We start from the raw sequence: 17439 nt of genomic DNA on the forward strand, positions 1-17439 counted from the left end.
GTGGCCTTCCCCTGGCCTGCAGACTTGGGCCAGCCTTCTGTGTGTGCTCACTAGCTGTCTGCCAAGTCTTTTGCTCTTACCACTGCTCTTGCTGCCACCTTTGGGAACTTGTACAAAAAACTACCACAGGACTGGGCAGAGGCTATGTGTATATCAGTAAGAACACTGAGTGCTGGGGTGCTCCATGGGCCAGTTGGGGGAATTTGCAGGCAAGGTTTTCCCTGTGGCTTGCAGCCAAGTTTCTTGATAGAGTCCATGACACAGTTGGTAGGATCCATGTATCTTCAACACCTTCTCAGAGTCCAATCTGCTGCTTTCCCGGTTTCTTCCCACACCCTCTCAAAGTCATGCATCTCAAAATCCAGTCCTCTAGATGAGGAAAATAAACCTTTTTGGCAGCATTCTGCACAGCTGGGGAAGCCAGGTACTCCTTCCTGTTTTCACTTCCCTCCACAACAGAAGTCAGGGGCTAAGCTCTCTCCTGGGCCTTCAGCTGTGTTGCCACGATAGAGGAGTGGGACAAGTCAAGCTATTCCTCTTACCCTCTCCAATGCATTCAAGCTAGTATTCTTTTTGCTCTTTTTTTCTGGAACTTCTTCTCTGAACTCCTGGACTTCTACAAAGGCTGTGTCATCCATGGGTGACTGTTTACCACAGTGTTTTCTAGAACTGGGACTGAGAGGGCCTGGAGCCAGTTCACAGGCCACCATCCATAGCCAGGACCAAGGTCTGTCTGCCTATTATGTGACACACAGGTGGGTGAGACTTCCCTCAGGACCCTTGGCTTCTAGATCCCACAGCTCCCACAGAGGCACTTGTGTCTGTGGATGGCTGCTAAATTATTGTTGTTGGGGTAGGGGTAAGGACAAAAACACAGGACATCTTATTTCACCATGAGGCTGCTATTACTCTTCCAGGGTATTTTATTTTAATCTACATTTCTTTCATTATTGAGATTGTGCACTTCTTTATTTTTCTAATGTATTTCTTCCTTGGGAACTACCTGATCATGTCCTTTGCCCCTTCTTCTTTGGTGGTGGTAGCATTTTTTCTTTTTAAAATTCTTTAGATAGTAAGGATATCAATTGTTTACAATAAATATGGCAAATACAACTCTAGCTTGTGTCTTTCAATCTTGTTTGTAGTGCTTTTGGGCTTATTTATTTGTTTGTAGTCAGAGTATCATTCTTTGTGGTATTTTCTTTTTTCATTCGCATATATCTGCCACTAGAAGGGTCAGCTTTGGAAGAGACCAATTATTGGGAAAAGTGATTCATTATCAAAACAGAAAAAGAGTTATTATATTTTTTAAAGTGCAGAAATATTAAGATCCTGTAAGAGCCCTTTATAAGAGCAACGCAAAATATTTGACATATAGCAGAGTATATGCTATACCCTGTATATCCTGTGCCACCCTCCCACCCCTAAAATTCTGCATTGATATGTGTAGTTGGTTTGAGAGCCGTCATAATGTAGAAACACAAGAACCAGCAGGATCAAGTCCACAGAGAATGAGGGCTGGTGGTTCCTTAGGACCCACTGTGAAAAAACATATACAATGGGAATTATTTACACTATTTAACCATTTTCACAAAAATTAATGGGAGTTTTTAAAGAAGGCTTTTTTTAAAAAAAATACATTAGTAATCTTTAATATTTCATTTGAGAGATGATATAGGCATTTTAGACAAGAGGACTCTCGTCATATAAAAGTTTAGTTTTATTATAGCTAGCACTTTATTCAAACATTCAGTACTTTTTACCACTTCTATAATCTTTCAGCAAAGCAGTAAGTTACAAATAAAATATAAACAAAAATTATACAATTTATTAACAAAATCTACTTTGAATTACTCTATAATTTTATAATGCAATTAACACCAGTATTTTATTCCATCAGATAATGTTTCTTTTGGTTCCTTTAATTATAAAATCTGAAGACTCTGAACTTGGTGGAATGATCTTCAGTTGCAGCAAGAAATGTTAAACAGGTAGTTCTACATAGTTTTTCCAGTAAGTGCTCACCTTTTAACTTTGATTAAATGCCATGTTTTAACACAAATATTAAAAAATATTTAACAGCTCATATGGCCACAGTTCACTAGCGCTTTGCTCCAGCCTGGACACTGACCATGGAAAAATAGATGCCTTTCTGAGCCAGCAGCTGTTGATGTGTGCCATGCTCCTTGACTTTGCCATTCTGAAACACCACTATTAAATCTGCATTCTGGATGGTGGACAAGCGGTGGGCGATCACAATGCAGGTGCGGCCTTCTCTGGCTTTGTCCAGGGCTTCTTGGACAACCTGACCAATAACCACATAAATTAATTCTGATAAAAACAGTCCTCTCCTTTCCTCCTCCATAATAAGGCTCATAATCATCCTCCCTTCTTTAAGGATGGTATCAGTGAAATACAACAGAATTGACAAAGCAAGGAATCTGTCATAACAGGAGATAAGTGAATCGTAGTCTGGATTAGTTCTGAGACAGAGGTCATCTGTTCTCAAAGTTATGACAATAAACACAGTCTGTTCAATCATTTAAAAACATTTACTGCTGTGCCCACCCACAGAACACCTCCAGGGCCACCCTTCAGTCCAGCTTTACAGCAAATTCAAGGAGAGTGAGCACAAGCTGAACACAGCCTCCTTGAATTTGGTATTTTTAAGACAGGGTATAGCTCAGAATTAATTTGTCTTTCAGATACTCGAATAGTGAACTTTTTGCTCAAACTGAAAATGATTACTAATATTTATCTTAGGGTACAGTCATCTTTTACAGTATATTAAGCTCTTGTTTTTTTATATAGTTGCTGAGGAGATACCACCAGTAGAATGGGAAAGTGACCTCCTTAACACAGCATCTTTGGTCAATATAAGGTGATCCGGGCTATTTTTTGGAGCCTAAGTGCTATAAGACTAATTTCCCTTATTTTGTCTTAGTTCTCTTGAATAACAGCTACAGAAAGGGTCTACATTCTGTTGAACACTGACGTAAGTAACAATCAACATATCTGGACTGAATTTTGTTCTCTTCCGTGAAAGACCGAAGCATTTATTTAAACCTTTCAAGGACAACCGATTCAAGCATACTGAATCCAATTTAAATTCTTACCTTTTCACTTTCTGTATCCAGAGCTGATGTAGCTTCATCCAAAAGCAAAATATGAGGCTGTCTAACAAGAGCGCGAGCTATGGCAATGCGCTGTTTCTGGCCACCAGAGAGCTGGGTTCCTTTGTCTCCTACTCTGGTGTTGTATTTCTGTGAATAGGGTTTTGTTATTGAAATGGAGAACTGATAACCTAAAAAAAGAGTGTGCTCACAGAAAACAGGATAATCACATTCATAAACACACAAAAAAGTTTAGGTTCAGAAGCTAAGAATGGGTTCACAGAGGATTAAACATCAAAAAAATAGCTCTGCATGGCAGGTTTGACTTCTCTTCTTGAAAACAGACATTTGGAGGGCGCCTGGTTGCTCAGTCGGTTAACTGTCTGCCTTTAGCTCAGGTCATGATCCCAGGGTCCTGGGACTGATCCCCATGTCTGGCTTCCTGCTCAGTGAGGAGTCTGATTCTTTCTCTCCCTCTGCCTCTGCTCTCCAGTGCTCACTCTCGCTCTCTCTCAAATAAAAAAAAAATTTTTTTTTCTAAAAATTGAAAAAAAAAAAAAGAAGAAAAAAGGGAGAAAATAGACATTTGGGCATAAGAGGCCATGTTTCAGTGTAAACAAGTCAATATCTTTATGAGGAAGACTACTGTTACAATGTTAGTCTCTTCCAGGCTCCTGGTTTCATTATATTTGGGACAAAGATTGGTTCCAGGAAAGAAATCAGACTTCAAACAGGCAATGCAAAAAATAAATGAAGTTCATTTTACTTATAACCAGCAGGTGGTGCTCTCTGCACGAAAGTCAGGAAGGGAAGAACTTCTTGGGATGCTAATCTTACCTGTTTTTATAAAACTATGTCTAACATTTCAATAATTTTAATGGCTGCTAATGAATTCCATTCTGATCCTTAACTTTAAAAGCTAAAATATCTTTTTAATTTTTTTTATTTTAGAGTTCTCCCAAAGTTCTTCACATATTGTTTCCCACAGTAGACAATTGTCATTTACTACTCAACAGGATGATACACGAGTTAAAAGGTTATGTAGAAGAGAGCAGGAACAAGACACGACAGCATATGTAACCTAGAAAACAAGACTATCATAATTTACAGGCTCTTGCCAGATTGGAAGTATATCTGATTCTGACAATCAGGGTTTGACTTAAAAATTCATGTTCTATATAGGATTGGCTATTTTTATTTGCTATATCTGTCACCCTAGTTCAGTGGCACTCAGACCGAGATGTCTACCTGCAGGCAAAGTCCGAGGATCTCACCTGAGTTTCCAGCAGATGCTTTCCACTGGTTCCCCCACCCCCACCCCGCCCCCCGCCCGCCCCGGGGCTGCAGGTCCCTCAGAAGGCAGGAACACTGACGTGTGTTCCACATAAGTGTAGGGATCCCCGAGACAATCTGATCCTGTTGCAGCAGGTAAAGGCAGAGCTGTTGAAGGAAGTGGGTCACCAGACTAGCCTCCTTTGGGGTGAGGGAAATCCTAGTAGGAATTGCTCAGGTAAAGAAGTGGGTCCTTGGGCAGAGAACAGGACTCAATGGGCTCTGCCTTCTGTTTCCACATCTAGACATTGAGGAAAAGAATCATGATGTCTATAGGTGTGCTTTGTGTGACAGAGACCAGGAGCCCAGAAGGGCTGGGTCCTTGTGGTAGACAAATGAATGCCAGAGGAGTATATTTAATGAGAAGCTAATATTTACTCTCTGTGTTTGTCTCTGTTAACCTCCAGCCCAGTGGTTCTCAAACTGTAGCCTGGTATCTGGGCTATTGAAACACAGATTGCTAGACTCTACCTCCAACACTTCTGATTTAGCTGGTTCTAATGTGATGGTTCATGCCCATATTTTGAGATCATTAGTAAAGGGGATTGAAGCTATGTCTTTCAAGTTTTCTAGCCTTGGGAAAGACCGGTTATCCCACAGCTGGGCAAGAAGGTTGAAAGGAGGGGAAAGGGACAATCCTCTTCTTGGGGGTCTGTGATGTGGGGGCTGCAGTTATCAGAAGAAGAGCCTCAGAAAAAGGAAGTTTGGGAAAGAGTTAGGGCCAGTTGGTATTGCCATCCTTACACATAAGGAAATTGCCTTCCCTACTGGTTTGAGGCTACTGAGCTTTATTCTTTAGGGGTGATTCCTTATAAGTAACTAGTGGTGATGGGACATGGTGTAGACAAGCCAGTTCAAGGTGACTTCAAAACACAGGATCTAAAGGGAGGGCTTTAGGGAGGGTAGGGTTCCTTTTAACTTCCTGGGAAGAATTCAGAGGGCATCCAAGGACAATAGCTCAGAGAGCCCCAAGGAAGTTTTCGGCAATCAATCCTATAAGAGCTTGGAGGCCATGAAATGTGCAAAGATGAGGGATTGAGGGATTACATGATACCACAGTTATTCCCAGGGCTCAGCTCTATTCAGGGAGAGCCTTCTTTTTGACATGGGTTCAGCTCCCCAGCCTGGCCCAACACAGAGGTAGGCTTGCAGCTTGGGAGAGAGCAGCAAAGAGGCAGAAGGAAGGTCGGGAGAGGAATGAGGGTAGGCGGCTATGCCTACTTCTACAGAGCCTGTACTTGGGCTCAGAGGGAAAGGCTTCCTGCAACCACATGCTTTTCCATCAGGCTTGCTCACAGGAAGAGCCAGTCAGGTGGTCAGGCAAGCATAGTATCAAATGGGCATAGGAAGTTTGGCAAGATTTTTTTTTTTTTTTTTTTAGGAAGTTTGGCAAGATGTTGTGCACAGGTGTGTATTCTGGTCGCTCACTTCTCTTCAAGTTTGGAAAACCTGCCTTTTAGAAATCAAAGTGTAGGCCAGGGAGGTTGCCACAGGCTCCTGGGCTCCTATTTTGGAGAAAGACTTACCTCAGGGAGTGTCTCGATGAAGTGGTGTATGTTGGCCTCCTTGGCTGCCTGCATAATCTCTTCATGTGATACGACCCGGCTGTTGTCTCCATAGGCAATGTTCTCGGCAATGCTGCAGTCAAACAGGATGGGCTCCTGAGACACGATGCCCAGGTGTGCTCGGAGCCACTGGACATTCAGGTGCTTTATCTCTTTGCCATCAATTAGCTGAAAACGAGAATTCATGGGTGACTCATGACCAGCACATTTTTAACTTAGCAAAATCACTGTCATTATTTCATACACTAAAATTGTCAGGTTACCATGGGACAATATTTTTGTTGTTGTTGAGTTTGGATTGTCAAAGTTAACTGAACAAGGTCATAATTGTATGCTCTGATAAGTTGTCACGTTTCTTCTGCTTTAACCCTGGTTTCGCTATGTGCTGTGGTAAGTAGGATCATGCCCCTCACCCCCCAAGATATCCACGTTCTAACTCATGAAACCTCTGAGAATATAATGTCACATGGCAAAAGGGAATTAAGGTGTAAGGTTGTTCATCAGCTGATCTCAAAATAAGAAGATGATCTGGGATTATCCAGGCAGGCCCAATGTACTCATGAGGGTCCTTAGCTGTGCAAAACAGAGGCAGGACACTTACAGCTGTGCAATATGGCAAAGCCTCATTTAGTCATTGTTGCCTTTGAAGATCGAGGAAGGGGCCAGGAGTTAGAAAACAGTCCCCTCAAGCCTCCAGAGGGAACACAGCCCTGGTGACATTTTGATTTTGGCCTGATGAAATCTATTCTAGATATATGACTTCCAGAATTTGTAGGATAGTAAGTTTGTGTTGTTTTATGGCATTAAATTTGCTAGCATCCTTATTCTTATGTATCAGTTTTTCACAAGAAAATTAGCTAAGATTAGAAATCAGTAATTACTGTGAGCACATGAGAGGTCTGCAGGTCAGGTTTCTAAGAATCAGGTTTTAGAAGAATGGGATGTAGCAGTTAAACGGAATAGAAATAAGATGGCTGCTGTATCTCTAAGTAGTTGTTGGTCTTGGGAAAATGAGCTAATTTCTCTGACAGCTACTTTGTGGATAAAATGAGAATTATGATAATAATTCCTAAACTCATAGAATTGAGAATTGAATGAGATTTCATCTAGACCCCACTCAGCACAGTGCTTCAAGACTGTCAGAGATTGGTTAACTCTGTGTGGCTGTAACTGAAACTACAGTGGACGGATGCAGGCTGAGAAGATGAAATGTTGGACAGACATCTACAATGTTGGGCCAAAGGAGTAGGAAGGAGAAACTGCCTCTTCTCCAGTGACCTGGCTCTCTAGGTTACCGTGCAAGAGCCTAGGCAGTGCCCCTTACAGCCTTGCTCTGATCCACATAGGTCTGCCCAAAAGATCTACTTTGCAAGAGAACTCTGGTATTCAAGTGAGAGAGCTAGTTCATCCCCTCCAAAGAAGCAAGTGACTCAGATGCAGGCTTTTCCCATCGTGCTGGTGAGTGTCTACTGAGCTATATATACTCTTTGGATCCCATGTGCCTGGCTTGGTGCCCCTGGGAGACAGCTGGCCAGGGGTAAGGTATAGTCTTTGCTGCAGGAACGCGGCTTCTGTTTGTGAAGCTGCCAAGTGCAGGGATAGAAAACACAGCCATGACCTTATTAGTACCGAGCCCAGTTGCCATGGAGACTCTTCCAGCATCTATGTTGCAGGCATCCTTATAGTGTTAAGTGAAGGTGGGAAGTAGAGGGTGGAGAGAGGCAGTAAAAATCATACAAAGATGTGGCAAAACAGCAGATCCTGTTAAATGGAACACTGTACTTGAGAAATGGAAGTTTCAGGAAAGGAGTAGCTTAATTTTTTCTAAGCTTATGCTCCTGGGAGGGAAACAGATACTGCCAAACTAATCTAATTAGGCAAATTTGAGTCATCCCATCAGGTTTTAAGGAGTTTCTCTCTATCACGCTGTATATGGTAACACTCTTGGCCCTCATCATTCCCACATGATATGCTGGAATTGCAAATACTTAAAACCTGTGTTAGCTGAAGCATCCTCTCTATAGAGAAAACAGGTTTAGAAACCCAAATGTGATAAAGACCAGTGCAGAGGTTCTTGGGCTGAGGCATGAGTGATGGTCTGAGGGAAGACCAAGGAACTTTGAGGATTCAGAAAACACTGTTCCAAAGATACTGGCCTACATAAAACTTAACTAGGAAAGTAAACACACTGGTAATAATAAGGTAAAATCAGGTTAAATGGCCAGCTATCTCTATTCTAGATTGTTAAATGTGCTGCTTCCTTCATAAGCACAATCATATGTTAAATATGTACTACTCTGTTATATGTATTTACTCTGAAATCATGATTATAGATAAATTAGTGAGCACTGACTGTAAGTCCTGTGATAAGCATGTCTCATGCATTTTCTTGTTTGATCTTCACAACAGCCCTAGTGAGGTAGTATGGTTTTGCTTTCTTTTTTAAGATTTATTTATTTATTTGAGAGAGAGTGTGTAGTGAGTGGGCAGAGGGGCAGAGGGAGAGAAACCCAAGCCAAGTCCGTGCTGACCTCAGAGTCTGACCGTAGGGCTCCATCTCACAACCCAGGAGATCCTGACCTGAGCCAAAACCAAGAGCCAGGAGCTTAACTAACGGAGTCACCCAGGTGCCCCTGGGGCAGGCGTGGTTTTAATCTCCATTTTGCAGATTAAAAAGATGAGCAGAAGTAAGTAATTTGCACAAGATCACACAGTAACTAGGGTAGCTGGGATTGAATGTGTACACTACAGGGTGGGTTTTGGTAACACACACACCTTATCATTGAAAGACATTCTGTATCCTCCCTCACAGAGGAAGGCCCCACTTAGCTCAAGTGCCCGCCAGGTAATAACCAGACTATGACCACAGGCTTCTGCCAATGGTGCATGTGATAGATGGGAGAAGACTCAGACCAGAAGCGATTTAACAGTGATGTTAATGAAGTTCATCTTCAAGGGTCCTGAATTGCAGGTGACTGCTGGCTGCTGAACTGTGTTCTGAGTGGGGGGAAAGTGGGGGGCACAGGCTGCAGTCAGGAAGCTCTTCTAGGTGATTTTATGTATCTGCTTAAGGAGGAAAGAGACCTGAGGGGCACCTGAGTGCCTCAGTTAGTTAAGCGTCTACCTTCAGCTCTAACTGAGATCCTGGGATCCTGGGAGGGAGCCCCTGTCAGGCTCCCTGCTCAGGGGGAAGGTCTGCTTTCCCTCCCTCCACTCATGGCGCACTCGCTCATGCTGTCTCTCTCTTTCTTAAGTAATTAAATGAGAAAAGGGACTTGAATCTTTACGTTTTCAATATTTTGTTGTGATTTGTTTTATTAGAAGTAAATATTCACTTTTGTACCTAATTTCTTCGTATTCTTTTAAGTCAAGTCTCTAAAAATGTATAACCTGCACGCCCCACAAAACTTGAAGTACCCACTCTGTACAATTCAGTAGCTTCATTTTTCAAGACTCTCCACAATTTAATCTACATCTTTCCAATTTATCATTTCAGTGGTTCTGAAATGATAGTTGGCATCTGAATCACCTAGGAAAATTGTAAAAATTAATAGGCCGACTGATTGGAATGAGCCAGGGTGGCTGTGTTCTTTAGTAGCTCTGTAAGCCCTTCTGATACACATCATTTTGAGAATCACACCTCTGGTCACTATTTCACAAAGTACAATTCAAGGCCCACTGATGATCATGAGGATTTCCTGACTGTAGGATCACATCCTTTTGCGGTTCTTATGAGCAATCATGCTCAAATCCACACTCATATTTTACATGACAGTGAGAACTAATTATAAGTCACCTACTAACTGAGTTCTTAAGGGTTACTCATTGATATTTATGAACAAAACTTGGCACACATATTAGTGTTTCTTGAGGACACTTGGCTAAGAATTTTGGCTACTGTGCACCACTTGGCAGGACTTCAAAGCTCTAGCACAAATGTACAGGAGCAGACAATAGTGTTCCTACAATAGATAAGGACACTTTGTTTCCCATGTATTTTAAGTGTTGTCTTGAGATGGTTTTTGCCCTGTGCACTCAGCATTCATTTCCATATTCTTCTGTGTATACCCTTCCATATATGACCGGAGTGGAAGGCTAAAAACTATTTCCCAGACTCCCTTCTGGTTCTGGAAGTAATTGTGGTTCTACCAGAGAGATGCACTGTGCAAAATCTGGAAGGTGTAGGCTAATTCTCTTTAGTAGCAGTACTAAACTAACACATGTGAGTATGAGTACAATGGGGAGGCCATGAGTTTTTTTTCTTTTTTTTTGCTCTTCCTAAATGGGTCATAATTTAAAAGTGTGAAAATCACAACTTTCATTAAATCTGCTATTTCAGACAAAAAGAGGTTATATGGACATTGGGAGCAAATAACTTATCAAGCACAGCTCACATTATCTCTTTCATCAAATGATATCTTGCATGCTCACTCTCACCCTCATGCAACCAGCTCTACTCATCCCTTAAGAGCCATCTGTAGGTCTACCTTCCTTTATAGAACTCATGGAAGTATATGTCCCATCTCCTCAGTTAGAGTCTTTGAGTGCAGACATAACCTATAATTCATTAAAGATCAACATTTAATACACTGCTTACTCAACACCTATTAGGGGCCATAATCAGTGTCTGAGAGCTAACATTTCCTTCTGTAATTGCTTCCTTTGTCTCTACCTTTAGAGTCCTCTGTTCAAACTTTAATAGCAAAATTGAAGCATAAAATCAGAACAGAAAATATAAAACAAGGGATCCCTGGGTGGCGCAGCGGTTTGGCGCCTGCCTTTGGCCCAGGGCGCGATCCTGGAGACCCGGGATCGAATCCCACATCAGGCTCCCGGTGCATGGAGCCTGCTTCTCCCTCTGCCTGTGTCTCTGCCTCTCTCTCTCTCTCTGTGACTATCATAAATAAATGAAAGTTAAAAAAAAAAAAAGAAAAGAAAATATAAAACAAGAAAGTAAAAATAAAGGACAGAGCTTATGTAGGTGTTAAGAAACAGACTGAGTAGAATACAATAAAAAATATCTATGAGTAAGCATGAGTGAATTTAATTTTTTTAAAGATTTTTTTTATTTATTTGAGAGAGAGTAAGCAAGAGAGAGAACACAAGCAGGGTGGAGGGGCAGGGGGAGAGAGAGAGAGAGAGAAGCAGACTCCCTAGTGAGTAGGGAGCTGGATATGCGGCTTGATCCTAGGACCCCGAGTTCATGACCTGAGCTGAAGGCAGATGCTTAGCTGCCCCAGCATGACTGAATTTTCAAAGAGCTCTGGACTACAGGTTGTAAGTCTATTTTCACAATGGTCATTAATTCAAGTGGATTCCATGTGGAACTGGGGCATCAATATGTACAGAGCAGGTATCCATTCTGTTTGGTCAGTGCTCACACCATTCTAGTCATTAATTTTTTTTTTTTTTTGAAAGGGAGGAGTGGGGAAGGGGCAGAGGGAGAGGGAGAGAGAGAATCTTAAGCAGGCTCCATGCCCAGTACAGAGCCTGATGTGGGGCTTGATCTTATGATCTGAGATCATGACCTGCACCAAAATCAAAAGTCAGATGCTTACCTGACTGAGCCACCCAGGCACCCTTGTTGTTAATTTTTTTTTTAATAGCACTTCATAGAACAACCAACAACTAAATACCCATATAATAAACATTTCTATTCCTTCCTAATTTGATTCTTTTCCTATTCTCCATTGTAGTCATTTCACAGCTCCCTTCATGACTCCTATCTCATCCCCAGTACCTAAGATAGTCCCTGACAGGCACTCAGTAAATGACTATTGAGTGCTAAATTAATAAATGTGACCATTTATTCTTTTAGTTCAGGAAAGAAAAGGGAATCCCTCTATATTCTTTATCTGCTTCCCAAATCTGTTGATCTCACTGTTGTTGTTGTTTTCTTTCCTTAGGAGGTGTTTCAATACCCTCTCAATGATTTTATCTTATCCTTTGTCATAAAAATGTTCCAGATTTCCCCTTCTCAAACCCCTCCCCTGGACTCTGCTACCCCGCTCAACCTGCTGTTCTTGTTATTCTTTCTTTCACCTTTGATCTCCTAGATAGCCTGCATTCAGTCTCCACTTCCCCTTCCAGCCCTGCCTCAGGAGACAGATGATAACAGGCTGCTGGCAAAGGAGGGTGGAGGGGAAGTTTGAGAGAGAGGCCTGAGAAGCTGCCTCTGGCCGCAGACATAGCTTAGAGCCCTGATCTAGGATGTCAGAATTTCCGTGAGACTGTTATTTCAAGGTTGGAAAAACTGTGGCTTATAGTCAAGAATTAAATACATCCAGGCATTTACATGATGAAAAACTTAAAATGAGGTAAGAAAGTGTGCTCACCACTGAACCAGCCAAGGGGTCATAGAAGCGCTCTAGGAGCTGAACAACTGTGCTCTTCCCACAGCCACTGCTACCTACGAGGGCCAGCGTCTGGCCCTTCTTCACCTCGAGGCTCAGCCCCTGGAGCACGGGGATGTCTGGTCGAGTGGGATAGTTGAACACGACCTCATTAAATGTCACATTTCCTTCCAACGTATTCTAAAATCAGAACAGTAACAATAAAAATGATTATTACAATCCCCAAAGTTTTGTATAGCAAACCCCCTCTACTACCAGGTGTCAAAAGACAGTGAACTTGTATTACAATTAGGCTGCATTTGTAACTGCCAGAGTGCAGTAAATAAGATCTAAGAGTCAGTGTTTTTATAGCACGTATTGTTAATAGAAATGAGCTAACTCAAATATGTTCCCCAAGAATACAGTGACCTACATATAATAAAATCTAATTAACAAGATTTGCTTATAAATTGGGCAGTATTTCTATCTCCCTGTAGCCTTGTTCTACAAAAGTATGGGATGTAAATGTACATTATTAGCATTTATTAAAATGATCTCATGATCTAGAAAGTTTCTTTTTATTACCAGCAAATAAAAAAAAGCCACAAGTTTTATTAAATTTCCTCTTAGAGTACTTGTACTTATCAGTTAGGAATATATCATATCATCAAAACATCAAACTCACTGGCTTGAGGCCGTGAGGGCTGTAGCTGTCAATCAGAGGGCTTTTTTCAATGATCATGATGACGTGGGCTGCTGATACTTTGGCTTTGGCATAGTCAGGAGCAAATGAACTGACCTGCCCCACTGCCATGGCACCAAAGACAATAGCTGAGAATACCCTGCAAAAACAAAGACAAAGCATGCATAGAGTTAAGATTATAATGCTAGACAGCGGACAGTTCTACAGCTAGAGAGCATTGCCTCAATTAAAAACAGAAGTTAAAAAATAAAACAAAACAAATAAACACTTTTCCTCATAAAGTTCACCTCAGTGTAACATATTGTAAGATGGCCCCATTTTTCATCTGTCTCTGTATCCTCACCTTCTAGTAATGTGACTTTGCAGCTCCCCCTTTAAGAAGAGGAATTAGTTTTCCTAACTTTTGAATCTGGGTTGGCCTGTGACTTGCTTTGCCCAACAGGATGTGGTGGTAGTGATGGTTGCCAGTCCTAAGCCTATCACTCAGGGGCCTGTGTGCTTCTCTCTCTGCCGACTACCATAAGCCCAGCTAGCCTGCTAGCAGACAAGGCACAGAGGGAGTCAAGCTGTGTGGGCCCTGCCAACTAGCTTTTAGTCCCCTGCACATATGAGTGAGCCTCGCTGAGATCTGCTAGGTCTAACCCAGATCAGCAGACCCATCCACCTGACCCATAGACTTGTGGGCAAATAGGAATGTTTGTTATTGTATGTCACTGGGGTTCAGTGGTTAGTTGTTATGTAGTGTGATTGTGGCCATCAATAACGGATGTAGGCATTTGTGACAACGTGGATAGACCTAGAGGATATTATTATAAGTGGAATAAGTCAGACTGAAAAAGACAAACACCCTATGATTTCACTTGTGTGGAATCGAAAAATATAAATGAATAAATAAAAAGCAGAAGACGACCTATAAATCAGAGAAGAGACTGATGGTTGCCAGAGGGGAAGTGGGTGAGAGGAGGGTGAGCAAAATGGGTGAAGGGTAGTGGGAGAGGCAGGTTTCCAGTTATGGGATGAATAAGTCATGAGAATAAAAGGTACAGCATAGGGAATCCAGTCAATATTATAATAGCATTGTATGGTAAGGGATGATAGTTGAACTTGCTGTGAGCATAGCATAATATATAGAGAAGCTGAATCATGTTGCACACCTGAAACTAATGTAATATTGCATGTCAACTATTAAAAATAACAGATATAGTGCTGAAATTACATTGGATTCTTGGAAAACATGTGAGCTGTACAGCAAAGAGTGAGTTTCTTTTTTTTTTTTTTTTAAAGAGTTTATTTATTTATTCATGAGAGACACACAGAGAGAGGCAGAGACATAGGCAGAGAAAGAAGCAGGCTCCGTGCAGGGAGCCCTCTGTGGGACTCGATCCGGGACTCCAGGATCATGCCCTGGCTGAAGGCAGGCACTCAACCGCTGAGCCACCCAGGTGTCCCAGAGTGAGTTCCTTATAGAGACAGATATGCTTCTCTCAAAATGCATCCACATGTTTAACCTATGCCATGGGAATCATAGAGGCTTAAAGCTGGGAAGGGTTCTACAGGCTATCAAGAAGTCCAGCTCTCAATATTTGTTCCTTGGGCACTTTTCCTAAGTTGACTTCCATCCTTTGTTTCAGGAAGTAGCAACTTTGACTAAGCCTATTGTTAAAAAGTTCTTTTTCAAATAGAAGAAAAATGTACATCCTTTTACATAATTCAGCCCTTAACTGGAATGTTGTTAAAAAGGCCCTTTGCTTCATTGGGAACTCCTTTCTCTCTCAACACACCAGCTGCCCTCCTCTGGACAGATTTCTCAATATGTCTTTTTATTATTTTATTTTTATGTATTTTTTACTTTTATTATTATTTTTTAAGTTCCAAGTTTTTATTTAAATTCTAGGGAGTTAACATATAGTGTAGTAGTAGTTTTGAGTGTAGAATATATAGTGATTCAACACTTTCATACAACACTCAAAGCTCATCACAAGTGCCTCCCTAATCCCCATCACCTATTTCCACCATCCCCTCCCCTTCCCCCTTCTGGTAACCATCAATTTGTTCTCTATAGTTAAGTGTCGTTTCTTGGTCTGCCTTTCTTCCCCTCCGCCATGTTCATGTTTTGTTTCTTAAATTCTACAGATGAGTGAAATCATATGGCAATTGTCTTTCTCTAATTTTTTTTTCACCTAGCATTATTCTGTCTCCATCCATGTCATTGCAAATGGCAAGATTTCATTCTTTTTTATGGCTGAGTAATATTCCATATATGCCACACCTTCTTTATCCATGCATCAGTCAATGGACATTTGAGCTGTTTCCATAAGTTGGCTATTTCAACATGCCTTGTTAAACAGTGGGCCTGGAATAGGATAATATTTGGGAACCTTCCCAGAAGAATACTATGAGTCCATCACATCCTCTCCTTTGGACTCTAAATAAATCATACAAATGGTTCATCTCAGGCTTGCCATCATTCGTTCCTGTGAGATCTTTTAAAAATGGACTACTTTCAGAAAGGTATCTCCTTTTCTTTATGTGGAAGATTGATTTTTCCAGTCTAAATGCCCACATGTCAGCAATTTTAATCAATTCAATGCCTTATCTTGAAGTAAAGCAATATATCAAATAATTATCTAATCAAAACCCCAATGCCAGTGATGCCTGGTTTTGATCTTTTGGCTCAAGTCAAAAATAGCTCCTGTGTATCATTTGTCAGAGATATTAAGTGGAAATTTTAAATCCTCTGTTGAGGTCATCCTGAGCAAACTATAATGCATACACAAGGGAATGTCTAGATAGAACAAAAATATTATACTAACACCTTATATTAACCAGGCTTAAATGATTCTGATTTAAATGTAAAACTTTACTATCACTAATCATGGTATGCTATCAAAGGGAAGACTCTCACTCACCACCAAATCTAGATGCTCAGAAAGATTATACATACTTTTCACTACCCAACTGCTTATTTAAGTACTTCAGAAGTAAAATTAAGTTCAAGTCTGTCTTTCCCTGACTGAAGTATAATTTTTTGCGTTCATAGCAATGGAGCAGAAATCCTCCTAATCTAGCTTTTCCTTTATCATTTCTGAATTTCTTCAGCTCTTACCTTCTAATCGCTCTTTTTGTGTATCAAGGAAAACAAATTTATCCTAGAATCTCCCAAGGCTTGCAAAACTCAGTGTCGCACACCTGCCCTTTAGCTGCCCTTTTCAGAGACTTCTTTAAAAGGAGCCAGGCGGGCAGCCCGGGTGGCTCAGCGGTTTAGCGTCGCCTTCAGCCCAGGGCGTGACCCTGGAGACCCGGGACTGAGTCCCACGTTGTGCTCCCTGCATGGAGTCTGCTTCTCCCTCTGCCTGTGTCTCTGCCTCTCTTTCTCTCTGTGTCTCTCATGAATAAATAAATAAAATCTTTGAAAAATAAAAGTAAAATAAAAATAAAATGAACCAGGCAGTTGGTGCAGGGTTAGGTTTCTTCCCAAATGCCAAAACCTCCTGGAAACCCCTTACTGAATCACTACCATCACTGAGCCAAAGATTCAGAAAGGTCAAATGTATGAGTCAGCACTGGGGAGGAGGCCAGTCATTGATTCCCCAGAAGAAATGGGGTTACTTCAGTGATACTACACAGAGACTCAGGAAAAATTCCACCTTTGGAATAACCAGAATCATGAACCTTACAGTAAGGTTTTCTATCCAGGCATGAAGATGTTTACCTCAGTTTTATTTCTAGAGTTCGATTGCCAACATTTACAAGAGAACATCCAATATTTATGATGTACCCAATACTCACAAAAGAACATCCTGAAAGTTCATGAACTCATTTGCCACCAAGTAGGCACCAAACCGGAAACAGCCAGCATAGGAAAAATACATCATTGCCTGGGTGATAGAAAATGAGACCCCGAAGATGTGTGCTTTCCTCAAAGAGTTTCTGAAAAGAAGACATTACGAAACTTACTTGACTTTGATTTCTCAGTTCTTAAAACATAACCTGTGCTAGATCAGCAGTGGGGCATGGTGGGCAATAATGAGTTCAGTTTCCAAAAACATAAGTTTGGTCTTCATTTTTCTACTTGTGAAAATTTAGGACACTGCCTAATGGAGGATTAGCCACACCTCCAAGTGTTAGGGCAACTTAAAATAAGCTGAGGAAAACATGAAGAGCCTGTTAGGGGTTAATATAAATACAAGTGCCTTCCCTTTCTCCCCACTTTTGGGCATACAAAATATATGCACTCTTGAGTAAACATTCATTCAACACACATTTACCCAACATCTACAAGCTGCAAGGACCATGGTGCATGATGCAGAAGAATCAGTCGTGTTCTTGCCCTTGGGGACCCAGCAGTCAAGTTGACTATAATTATGCAATGAAGGAACACTATGAATACCATG

The 17439-nt window shown here is 41.3% G+C and overlaps 1 protein-coding gene across 2 annotated transcripts in view; it reads right to left on the minus strand.

Annotated features, from left to right (window-relative positions):
• Positions 1 to 1702: 1702 nt before the first annotated feature.
• ABCB1 (ATP binding cassette subfamily B member 1) overlaps positions 1703 to 17439 on the minus strand; it is a 97527-nt gene continuing 81790 nt past the window's right edge. For both annotated transcript variants that reach the window (XM_025471479.3, XM_049093509.1), the window contains 6 exons: positions 16835 to 16975; positions 13028 to 13184; positions 12346 to 12543; positions 5972 to 6178; positions 3117 to 3263; positions 1703 to 2305 (listed from right to left, as the gene is read on the minus strand). In XM_025471479.3, coding sequence (XP_025327264.1) covers positions 2102 to 2305; positions 3117 to 3263; positions 5972 to 6178; positions 12346 to 12543; positions 13028 to 13184; positions 16835 to 16975 — 1054 coding nt within the window. In that variant the 3' untranslated portion in view covers positions 1703 to 2101. The remainder of the gene's footprint in view (positions 2306 to 3116; positions 3264 to 5971; positions 6179 to 12345; positions 12544 to 13027; positions 13185 to 16834; positions 16976 to 17439) is intronic.

Source organism: Canis lupus, chromosome 14, assembly GCF_003254725.2.
Source record: "Canis lupus dingo isolate Sandy chromosome 14, ASM325472v2, whole genome shotgun sequence".
NCBI lineage: Eukaryota > Metazoa > Chordata > Mammalia > Carnivora > Canidae > Canis > Canis lupus.